At 35.5% G+C, this 12,994-nt stretch overlaps 1 protein-coding gene across 1 annotated transcript in view; it reads right to left on the reverse strand.

Annotated features, from left to right (window-relative positions):
• The window catches only part of GLT1D1 (glycosyltransferase 1 domain containing 1), a 113,690-nt gene that overhangs the window by 26,176 nt on the left and 74,520 nt on the right, over window positions 1–12,994 (reverse strand). The window contains exons 9-10 of the mRNA XM_031948414.1: window positions 4,480–4,523; window positions 3,445–3,565 (exon numbers count right to left, since the gene is read on the reverse strand). Coding sequence (XP_031804274.1) covers window positions 3,445–3,565; window positions 4,480–4,523 — 165 coding nt within the window. The remainder of the gene's footprint in view (window positions 1–3,444; window positions 3,566–4,479; window positions 4,524–12,994) is intronic.

The following is a 12,994-nucleotide window of genomic DNA, read 5'->3' on the forward strand; positions in this document are numbered from 1 at the left end:
ATGTAAAAATCTACTCTGGAGACAAGCACCCACATTCTATCAGACTTTTGCTGAATGATGTTTTAGGGAATATAGCTAAATTAAATGGCTTGGTTGGTATCTTGCATCAGGAAATTTGTTTTGGCAATAATATATGACATCCATAATTCCAGGCAGTAATGAGCTCTCATAATGAAACTGTAATCTGTTTCCAGAGATGACCAGTCTTATAATCTTAATATGCAAATTCCATTAGTGGATAACTTTAAAACCCCAATTTCTCATAGGACTGTGACTCTACACTGAATGGTCCTTTTAGATTTCGGCTGTACCCCCCCAAAAAAAATCTACCTACTTTCTAGAATTTAACAATAGAAAGTAATGCCTATGAGAGGACAATCAGGGTAGAGAGCCCACAAATTAAATTGGCAATGAAATAGTGTTTCCCTCAACTTTTATTGCTCATTAGCCAACAGCAGTTTTCCAAAGACATGTGACATTACCTTTTTCTTTCTTGGCTTTCTTACTCAAGAAAGTAAGAGCTTTCTTAATTCGAGGTCAGGTTAGGCTAGGTGACCCCACACTCTGATGATCTAAGATTCTGTGAAAATTTCAAGTCATTCTTTTTCCTCTTCAAATAAGTTTCCAGTAAAACTAAAGCTTTACACTTGTTAGCAATGCTTTTTTTCATTTGTTAAAACAATCATTTTTCTCATAGGCAGCGGATAAGAACAGAACAGTATTCGGAACCACACAAAGCTCTATCAGTTTAAATTCAATATTTGGTGTGGATCCTACTGCTTGATAAAATTTATATTGCTTAACTGTGTCTTCAAAACATGTGATAGTATTTCAAAGTCAAAGATGGTTTCCATAGCTCACTAAAGAGATGTTTTAGTTAACATCCATTGTCTCCCTGCCATCTAACCAATTTTGTCTGTTGTAAGACCATCTTAAAGAGAAATAAGCTAACAAATCGAATTTTATTTCTTACATGTCTTCTGGAAAATATATCTCATTGAGGGACCAAGAGATTACTTCCTTCAGAAGTTAAAAAAACAAAACAAAACAAAACAAAACACAAAACACTTATTCAATGAGTAAACATTTTGGATGAGTTAATTTTAATTATGTATGTCCCTAGGTTTTTCATGCCTGATTTAATTAAAAATCTAGGGCCAAAAATGGGTTAAGAGTTTTAAAAATACAAAAATCAACACTTTAAAGCAGTGAGACTAGCCTTGCCTTAAAAAGAAATGAGATTTGACAGCAATTCACTAAATTGTTCCACTGAAATGATAGTGGACTGCCACGTGATACGTGTGTGCTAGCAAATTACTTGAATTCTATCCCCTTCCCTCAACAGAATGCAAACTGATTTTTTTTTAAAGGGGGAAATGTATTTATATGTAAGATATCAATTCAATGAAAACTTGATAACTGTTATTGCAAGAATTTATCTTTTCAAGGTTAAAACAGGTAACTAAACATTTATATCAACAGCTACAGCTAACAAACAAATTCCAAAACACAGTTAAGATTAACACTAGGCTATGGGCCTTGGAAATGTTTGGACTCTTAACATCAAGCTATACGTGAATACAGGGAGAAAACCAAAACAACAAGTAATTCTGACTTATGGGAAATTTCCCTATCATTGTATAAATGGAAATGGGTGCACTACTTCTGTCTTCTCCATTTTGTTCTATTAAATGGCATCACATTCAGGGAAAATATCAGATGAACAATGTAGGTCAGGTCTGCTATGCAGAAAAAAAGGGAATGGCTTATTTTTTTTTCTCCCTGCTTCAACTCAGTGCAGTTTTAGGAACACTGAGCTCTGGTAAAATAACAGAATGTCTTTCAGATCTTAATGTGAGGGTAACTGGTAACCAAATGAAGAAATAGAAGTAAAGTAGAGGTATTTGTAATAAAATAATAACCCAGCAAGCACTGATGCAGACATAATGGAAAATATAAAAGGGATCTATAAAATACAATAGCAAGAACTGCATTTAGAAAAACAGAAAATAGGATGCATATGGGCAAAAAGTGAGCACTTCCCAGGAAGGGAAGTCCTTGTGGGAAGTTGGACTTCATGTCCTTCATCCGGATCCCATTCGGTGCTGAGAATTAATGATTTAATCTTTTTGACTTGTGCTTTAATATGCTACAATATTTTATATTCAAGTTAATGAATATTTGAGAGCTCTTTTTGGTAGGTTAGAGAAGATGAGCCAAATAGGTCTCATATGCTATCATGACTACATTTACAATATGACCTAAGCATAGTCGTGGAAGATTTCTAAAGTGACGGGCTTATTTATTTGATACCTAATGAAGAATAGTTGCTGATTTTATCAGACCTTCCACCCTCCAGGATACCAGAACATGTTGAACTAAAAAATAAAACATGGAAAAAGCTAGGGAAAATACTAGTGACTTACCCCACGCCACCTCTCCCCAAGGTACAATAATTGAAATTTCTGTAGCACCTAAGGATTTCCTTCCATATATAATCACATTGAGGCTCATATCATCCTTTAAAATAACTAAAATTGGTACAGCCAGCTGTTTGGGGGAAAGATTTTACTGTTATATAAGAAATAATTTTCTGATAGATGAAATTCAGGCTAGATATAAGATGTAATTATGTTCCTCTATATGAAAGTCATTGTGCTAAAGTTATAGCACTAGTGTTAAATAGCAAAACTTTTTTTTTTAATTTCAGTAATGCACTACCCATCAACTATTCTCCTGGCCTATAAATAGTGACTCCTCAGATATGGAGAGCACTGGAAAATCCACAAGGCAAGATCACACATATCACACACAATTTGGCCCAAACAGATGAAGCTATAGTGTATTCTAGCATAGCTGAATATGGAAATATTGAAAAAATTCATATATGAAGTTTATCACATCTTCACCAAAGCTACATGAGCATGTAGGAAGGCCTTTTCTGCTGTCTGCTTGAAGCCCAGTGTGTATAACTACTAGATCAACCAGACCAATAACTACTAGCATTTTCCCTTCCCAACCAATCATTCTTTCCCCAGATTTTTCCTGTACTACTCCCCTGTCTTATCTGTCTCTGTAGGAAGAAGAAAAAAATGAAGCAATATTTCTATTAGAAGCACACTGTTTTCACATTTGAGTTCTTGCTCATACCTTTTAAGTCTGCTCCCTTCTCAAAAATATTTGCAGGGGCAGAGAGGCACTATACACACTCTTGGTTTTATTTTATTCTGTCCCTTGAAAAGGGAAGTAGCAACAAGAAATGAAATGATTTATTTAAAATATCAACTACAGAAAAGCTTCTAAACTCCAGAAAACACAGCATTACCCTCCCAGTTGTGAAATATGCAGAACTTTATTGACAAAGACTTCACCTCTATAAATAAGTCAAGGAGTGATGGGCAATTTCAGGTTCTCACATTCAATAGTCAAGGGTTATATAATTACCTCCAGAACTGCAGCTGACATTCCTTCTGAAATGGAGCTATTCACAACTGCAAAGCAATTTTTCACAACGGCATGGAGATCTTCTGAAGGCATCTCCCCCATCAATTGTACCCCAGCTGCCCTAGAAATTGAACACATTATGTCCTTTAAGTTTCTTGCAGGGATAGGAGAGCAAGGGGAGAAGACACATGATTTTTTCTAGAAAATGCTATAATTAAATATAAATTAAGGCTGATCAAGGCAGTTAGTGGTATAGTGGAGAGAGTGCTTGACCCAGAATCAGGAAAACCTGAGTTCAAATCCAGCCTCATATACTAGTTATGTGACTGAGCAAGTCACTTCACCTTTGTCTCCGTTCCCTTATCTGTAAAATGAATATAAAAGCACCTACCCCATGGTTGTTGTGAGGACCAATTGAGGTAATATGTGTAAGGCACTTAGTACAGTCTGTCATATACTAAGTGCTATAAAAATGCTAGTTTGTTATTATTATTATTTATTTTATTATTCTGCAAACAAAGTTGCATGAGGATGGTGACCCAGATTTCTACTGGGGAAACCTCTTTAGGCCTTTTTTTTCTCTTTAAGTTCATATGAAATGAGGGAGATACAGGTTCAAAGTACCGGAGATAGAGAAACTAAGGAAATCTCCCATTCAGAGCCTCATTTCAGTAGTTATATTTCAAAATTAACTACTTGGGAGGTTTGGGGGGGGAGGGGGGAGGGAAGGAGGCAATGAGATGGCACAGTGGAGAGAATACTGACCCTGGAGCCAGGAGGACCTAAGTTCAAATCTGTCCTCAGATATTAAACACTTACTAGCTGGGCAAGTCACTTAACCCCAAATACTTTGAAAAAAAATTAGCTTAGGACTTTCTGCTGCCAACTGTTCTGAAATATATGATCATAGGTGAACTTCAGCATGTTGTCTTGTTGCTATTTTGAAAAAGGGCTAGAAAGAAGGCTCTTTTTCTCTTTTTTAGGTGTGCAGCATGAATAAAGATGTAGAGGTATGGGATGAATAGGATAGGATACCTTTTCACTCTGGCTTTCACTTCATTTGTAAACACTGGATCAACCTAGGAGAAGGAAATAAAGAACAGTCTGAAAAACTCCACCCAGTGAATTGTCACATACAACTCTAGGAGGTTACTTCATCCAGTAAGGACAAAAGCAGACCTAAGGATGCAAGAAGATACAACTACTTTTTTACATTCAAGCCAAAAGGGACTGGTGTTAAATATCCAGAAATCAGGTGAGAGGTAGTTAAATTGAAGAATAAATAAATCAAGTCTTTCCACCCAATCAGAAGTATCCTCCAAGGAGGAAGGACCATGTTAAAAGAGTATTCAGCCACAGTCTGAAGCAAATGAAACCTCAAAGCACAGCAGAGTACTTTTAAGCCAAAATATATGTCATGTTAATATGGAAATATGATTGGACATAACCTATATAAAATTGCTTGCAGTCTTGGGGAAAGGGGAGGGAAGGCAAAAAAAGGGACAAAAATTTGGAGCTCAAAATCTAACTAAAATGAATGTTGAAAACTATCTTTACATGCAGTTGAAAAAAAGAAAATACTATTAAGTGAATTAAATATTTAAGTAATTAAGTATTAAGAAAGTATTAGGTGAAAAAAACATACATGATATAATGGAAAGGAGGACTGAATTTGGAATCAAGAGAACCTAGATTCAAAGCCAAAATCTGCATATTTCATCCTTGTATCATCATGGGCAAGTTGTTATCCCTCTCTGGCCCTGGTTTTCATCATCTGTAAAATCAGGAAGTTGAACTAGATGGCCTATAAATTCTCTTCTCATTCTAATTGATCCTAATTCTAATTCTATGAGCCGGTCAAGTTGATTTTTAATGTGAAATCACATGAAACTAAGTCAACACTGCTAAAAAAGGTTTTTGTCATTTCACTAGAGCAAATGAATTTAGTTGGGTGGGTCAAATTGTAACCCTAAGCAATTCTAAGACAAGACTACCACTGGGTTTTCTTTTAAAATGGTAAGATGGTGGTGTTTTTTTGTCTGTTTGTTTTTTTTTTATTCTATAATCAGGGTTTAAGAGCAATGCATAACTACATAGTTATGCCCAGTCTGTCAGGAAAGATAATGGGATCATCTAGACCAGAGATCTAGACTTACAATATAGGCAAAATTCCAGAATGTATTCATAAAGGCTGCATATCTAAAAAAGGCCATTGCTCACAAAGAACAAACATGGCTTCATCAAGAACAGAACAAAACATACCAAGAACAGATCGACCCGGACTAACTTCATTTTTAATAAATACACTGACAGATCAGAAACACTTGGATTTCTTAGATTTTAATAAAGCATTTGATTTAAAAAAAATCTCTCATGATATTGTGGTGAAAAAGAAGGCAAGATGTGAATTAGAAACAATATGATTTTAGATGAACTTGGAAATGATTAAATGGCTAGAGGCTAAAAGAGTAACAGCTTTGTGTTTGTTATAAGGAGGGAACCAATCAAATTTCCCAGTGTTAGGCTATTCCCTGGCCCTGTGTTATTTGATATTTTTATTAATAACTTGGATAAAGGTATTGATGGCATGTTTATAAAATTTGTAGGTGATACTGTTCAATTTCTGTAAAATGCACCACCATCTGCCCAGCTGTACAGATTCATAACCTCAGAGGAAGAATCTATTCTTTATTCTTTCACCCTCCGCATTTAACCTGATACCAAATCTAGACAATTCTACCTCCACAACATTTCTACATATCCATCCCTTCCTCTTTACTCATACAATCGTCCCCTCCTAGTTCAGATTTTCACTGGCTATCAGCTGAATTATCCCAACAGTTTCCTGATTGATTTCCTGGCCTCATCCAAAAAGTATCTCGGAATTAGAGTAGAGTGCATGCAAGGTCAGTGCAAGTCAACAGTTTGATTTAAAGTTAGTCTGCATTAAGAGAAACCAAATCCAGGAGTTAGGAAGCAATAGTCCTGTTGTACTCTGCTCTGATAAGAACACATCTGGCTAGTGAATTCAGTCATTCTGGGTGCCACATTTTAGGAAGAGCATTGGTAAATGGTCAGTATCTACACATGGATGACCAGAATGGTGTCATAGGAACATGCTGAACTATGGATTTTTGTTTTGTTTCCAATAATATTTTTTGAATTACATGTAAAGGTAGTTTTCAATATTCATTTTTGTACAATTTTGAATTCCAAAATTTTTCTTCCTCCCTTCCTTACTTTCCTACTCTGATATATGTTATACAGATCCAATGATTTTGAAAAGATTTTCATATTTGTCATGTTGTGAATGGAAAATCAGACCAAAGGGGGAAAAAAACATGAGAAAGGAAAAACAAACAAGAAAAAGGTGAAAACAGTATGCTTTGATCCACATTCAGTGTTTACAGTTTCCTTCTGAATGTGAATGGTATTTTCTATCCCAAGTCTATTGGTACTGTCTTGGATCACCACGTTGCTGACAAGAACTAAGTCTATCATAGTTGATTATCACATAATCTTACTATCACTGTGTACAATGTTCTCCTTGTTCTGCTCATTTCACTCAGCATAAGTCTGTGTAAGTTTTTTCTAGGCTCCTCTAAAGTCAGCTTACTCATCATTTCTTACAGAACATAATATTCTATGACATTCATATACCATAACTTATTCAGCCATTCCCCAATTGATGGGCATTCACTCAATTTCCAGTTCCTTGTCACTATAAAAAAAGAGCTGCTACAAACATTTTTGCACATATGGGAACTTTTCCCTCTTTTATGATCTCTTTGAGACACAGACCCAGTAATGGCACTGCTGGATCAAAGGGTATGCAGTTTTATAATCATTTGGGCATAATTCCAAATTGCTTTACAGAATGACTGAATCAAGAAATATGGGTATTTAACCTAGAAAAGGAAAAACAGGAGAACATGGCAAGAGGGACAATGGTAATGTTCATGTTTTATAAAGATTGTCATATAGAAAGACTGGTTTGGTCCCACAAGGAAGAAGTAGGACCAATGTGAGGAAATTGCGAAGTGGCAAATTTAGGTTTGATATAAGGAAAATTTTCCTAATAATAAGAATTATCTCAAAATGGAACAGCCACTTGGGAAGTAGTGGGTTCTCCTTCACTTCAAGTCTTCAAGCAATGCTGGATGACCACATACTAGACTGAAGACAATTTTACCAGCCCCCAAACTGGTTAGACTAATGACTCCCAAAGTCTGTTCTAAATCTAAAACCTGGTGAATCTGAGACTCACAATTTCAAATTCTTCTTCCACTGCATACCCAGGGATCAAAAGCTTAAGCATGTTTTCAGAAAGATTTACTACAATAACCACTTCTCATTTTCCAGATTGATTCATACAACAGTGTATTCCAAAACTGCCAAATTTAGAGCATGCAATTCCCTACCTTCCAAAAGCTTACAGTCTTATAGGGGAGATAAAGCCATGTGAATAGAATCTAATTAAAGATGAGTTACCTGTACAATGAATTTCTGAATTTTTTTTTTTACAAGTATGTAGAGCTTTCTAGTAAATGCTTATAGTTTAATAATGATTATCTGTAACTCAAATGGAATTAGTAATAAATACTAAGTACTGTGAAGGCAATTTATTTAAATAAGGCTGTCATTTACTCCAGTTTCAACTATACTGCTAAATCATCATCAATTCTTTACTTAGAACTCTCAAAATTATAATTGCTAAAGATCAAATTCCTTAGATCTTCACTTGATAGGTAATTTCTTCTAAAGTACAGAGGAACTTAAATTTTCTCCATTTCAATCATAGTCTTCAAGATAAACCTCATAGTCAATTTTAATACTTTAGAACTTCACTAAAATATCTAACTTTTCAGATCACAAGAAGTCAAATTTAGCATTGTCACCAATAAGATCTAGCTTTCCAGTAGCTGATCAGTATAGTTACTTACAACAAAGAGATACAATTGAAGCAAATCTTCAAATTCAATGAAGCTATCAAAATGCACAGATCTCGCAGATGAGGAGTTGCTGAATATCATTTGTTAAGCATTCTATCTCATGCTAAACTATTTATACTATGAGTTATCACATCAATCATAGAAATTGTCATTGAACATTATATTCACCAATAAGTTACTGCTTAAATCCAAAGTATAAATAAATGAGTACAACAAGATAAGATGGTTGTCAGAGGCATAAATCACTAAAAGGTATGGTAAGCTAATCAAAATCTCATTTCAGATTTCTGTGGAGGATATGGTTGTGTGAATTGAATATCTTTGGGCTAGTATGTTATTCTAGATCATCTTTATTTTTTTAACGTGATGAGTTAGTTAACACAACATTAATTGACTCATTGACACATTATATATACAAGGAGTGTATAAATAAATATAAAAATAAAGTAGTTGCAAAAGAAAGGATGGTTGTCCAGGAGTATAAATGTCACACAAAAGGCTGTTATGCATTCCAAATACTTCATTTCACAGATTATCCCTGTGTAGAGGATATTTGGTTGTTGTTGTTGTTGTTTGGGGGGCAGTTGTTTGCTGTTTGTTTGTTTGTTTTTTTAACTTGTGAATTTTCAGACAACTTTGGTGACGGGGCAGTTTTATGTTTTTTGGTATTTTTGTCTGTTTTTACCCTTGTGAAGCTGGTAAAGCAGTGTACACTAATCTGTATCACTCTAGTGATTAAATCATTTTGGAAGCATAAAACATAATAAGGTTAAGTTCTGAAGCATTTCAAAGACACTTCTAGAAACTTTTCTCAAATGTTTTTTAAGCCTAAAAATGGTTTTGAAATAGTTCTGTCAAATTTATATAACAGTAGGTTCATGAAAACTATGAAAAACCTACTTATCTGTTGCTATGTCATAAGCCAGAAAACTCATTTTGTCCAATAATGTCCCCGTTCCTCTGGAATTGAAGGCTTTCATCTTCCCCAACCTCAGATACAAATGGATCCATGCTTACTTTGCCAGTCACCACCTATCCATACACACACACTCTCTCTTTCTCTCTCCTTCCTCCTGAACTTGTGACATTCTTCACCTATTACCTCCATCTTACATCCTTTTCTCCCCCATTTTACTTTAAAGCTGCTGCTGTCCTAAACATTAAGTAACACCTTAACATCCAGCACAGAACCCTACCCCGGAACAGGCACTAATTAAACATTTGGTGATGAAGTAAATAGAAGAGTCAATCATTTACCTATCTAACCAATTAGGGCAGCCTTCCAACGTTTATTATAAGATTGATCCATTGGATCAATGGATAAGTCAGCTTAGAAGAGATAACATTCTAAATAGTAGGGGATTCTGTGGAATATTTTTATGATTAGTTCCTATTAATATTCATACTTCACAGTACTGCCTCATAAATGTATTATAGTATGGGAAATGAGGAAGTCATTCAGTAAGTATTTATGGAGAACCTACTATGTGCCAGGTACCTAGGCAGATACAAAGAAAGGCAAAAACAGTTTTTGTGTTTATATCCTTATAAGGGAGATGTGAAAATAAATAGGCGCATGCAAGATTTGTACAAAGTAGATGAAAAGTAATCTCTGATCTTAAGTTTAGAAAATAACAGAGAAAGACTTTAAACTCATATTCCACTCCTCTGATTAAAACAAACCAATTTTTTTTTTTTACTACTTCTTGCATTGTTTCTTTATCCTTTTTGACTTCTCTGCCTGATCTCTATGTTCTCAACTTCTTCAAAATTACTACTTCATTTCCTAATTCCCTCTGTAGAAAGCAATAGGCTGAGACTCAGGTGTGAAAAATCCAAAGTTACTTGAAGCCAGCCGTTGTGTCTGTGTCTGTGTCTGTCTGTCTGTCTGTCTGTCTGTCTCTCTCTCTCTCTCTCTCTCTCTCTCTCTCTCTCTCTCCCTCCCTCTCTCTCTCTTTCTCTCTCTCCGATTCTCCTGACTCCAGGACCAGTTTATTATCCATTGAGCCATCTAGCATTGTTTTCTAGATTTACTCCAAGCTTTTCTCCACTTTCTAGGGCCCCAGATGACTCAGAAAACATACAGGTGATAATTCTGGGAAATTTACCAAAATTCTATTCTGAGGGAATAGCCGCATGATACATCAATGGATATATGAATGACACAATGGACACAACTAGAAGGAGCATATCAAGCCACAGAACAGATTTAAGCTTGATAGCAGAAGGGGGAAAAAAAGCCCTAATGACAGAACTACTTATAATGATCTAAGTCATAAAGTATTAAGTTCCCCATCACTGAAATTTTTTCAAAAAATACTGGATGATCACTTTTTGGGCATGTTGTGGAAGGCATCCTATTTGGGTTGGAATGGGACAAGAGTCCCTTCAGATCCTTTCCAGCACTGAAAATCAGAATTCCAATGAAGGTTACTCTTATTTTCCCATTTCTGTTTTATATATAAGAGCTAGATGATATTCTTAATTTTTAAAACTGTCTTTCAATTAAATTAATCATATATATATATATATATATATATATATATATATATGGATGTATACACAAGTTAAGAAGATGGTTCCTCCAATTACACAAATATTTATTGAGCAACCGCAGTGTATAAAACTGTTTTAATATCTTGGAAACATTAAGATGTTGCATGATCTATTCCTTTGTTTGCTAAGCTATTTATTCTGGATTTCTGTTTTTGTGATTTTGTTTTTGCACAATTCATTCAAGAACAAGAGAGACAGATCTTAAAAGATCAATGGAACACTTTACATCTTAACTATAGGTATAAATGCAGTTTCTAAGAGTAAAAACTAACCTGCTTTATTCCATTTCTAGCTTTACCATCTATTCAAGGTTATTTTTCAACTCTCTTGGTGCAGTAGATTTGAACAAAAAGAAAAAAAGTCAAAATGAGGGGCAGGCACTTTGACTTAATGAAAACACATGATGACATTTTAAAAGGCAATAGCATTGTAAACAAAAAAAAAATCCTTATTTCCTCCTTGGCTGTGTATTTTCTAATCATAAAAAAAAAAAAAGCTTCTGTTTTCAGAGTTAAAAAATGATCAAGTAAGTTGAAAGATTTTCTTGCTTTTATACTTCCTATACTTTATACTGTACTATTTATTATGGAACCTTAGAAAATATTTAAATTAATGGTTTCCCTCTAAGCAGAAGCAATACAGGAATATAAATGTCTAAATTAAGAGTAAAAAGAGCTCAAAAAAAAAAGAAGGAAGGAAGGGAAGGAGGGGGGAAGAAAAGAGGTAGGGAGGGAGAGAGAAAAAGAGAAAAAAACAAGGAAGAAGAAGAGAGAGAAAGGAGAGAAAGGAAGAGGGAAGAGAGGGAGAGAGGAAGAGAGGGGGGAAAAGAGAGAGAGAGAGAGAGAGAGAGAAAGAGAGAGAGAGAGAGAATTATATTGGTTTTTCTTTTGAATATAATAAAATAAATGGTTTGTGCTCTAAATATGGTCAATATAGAGCAGAACCACAGTTTACTCTGCTGGAAACCACAACAAGTATCAAAAAGACTCACACCATATACAGAGTGGGATGAGGTGAGGGCTGTACATGAAGACAAAGGATAGCAGCCCTGCTACTTATTATCTCTTTGCTTTTAGACAACTCCCTTCAGATCTCTGTCCTGTTTCCAATTCTAAAGTGAAGCAGGTAAGAGTGAGATGGCGTGCTAAGCTTCCTTCCAGCTCTAACATTTTATGAGTCCATGCAAGTTAAAAAATAGCCAATGTCCTCTAAATTTAGTGCGTCACTGCCCAGTCCTTTGGGCAAGGCACTGAAGTAATGCTAGGAGAAGTGATGAGAAGGCAGGTATAAAACAGAGAAGGGGGCCTCAGAACCCTGGCCCTCAAGCAGGGTAAGAGCATTTTCCCTTCCAACAAAACTGAGGTGGAGGAGGATGCTCTGGAAAAGGGGGTCGCTCCAAAGACAGAACCAATGGATTGTGGACATCAGTAGAAGGGACTTTCTACCTCCCATCTTTTTATTTTCAGACCTAAAAAGGAATCTACATTTGAAATGGGAGCCCCCTGTACAATATCCCAGATAAATGGTCTTTTGTTTAAAGATCTTGAGGGAGAGAAAACCAACTATTTTGTGAGACAGCCCCAGTCACTCGGTGTCACATCTAATCACTTCCTAAGAGGAAGTTTTCCCTTACGTCAAGCCTGAATTTGCATCTTTGAAACTTCTACTTATGATTCCTAGTTTTGTCTGCTACAATCAAGTAGATAACTAATCTCTCTTCTGGCCTTCAAAATACTGAAGATGATTATCATGACCTCCCTACAGCTTTTCTTCTGTAGGCTAAACCTGTCCAGTCCCTTCAAATGACCTCAAAAGGGCAAGAATGTGAGATTCTGCACTTTCCTGGCTGCCCTCCCCTGAAAGCTCTCCAGCTTACTAACGTCCTTTTTAAACGACAATACCCAGAACTGAACACAATACTCCATATGGGGTCTGAGAGTATATCAGGTCCATTACTTCATCACCTACTCATTTCTAGATGCTATCTTCTCTTTATGCAGCCTAAGGTTCCTTGACTGTTATTCATAATAGTCTTGGAGACC

The sequence above is a fragment of the Sarcophilus harrisii genome, chromosome 1 (assembly GCF_902635505.1).
Source record: "Sarcophilus harrisii chromosome 1, mSarHar1.11, whole genome shotgun sequence".
In the NCBI taxonomy this organism is placed as follows: domain Eukaryota; kingdom Metazoa; phylum Chordata; class Mammalia; order Dasyuromorphia; family Dasyuridae; genus Sarcophilus; species Sarcophilus harrisii.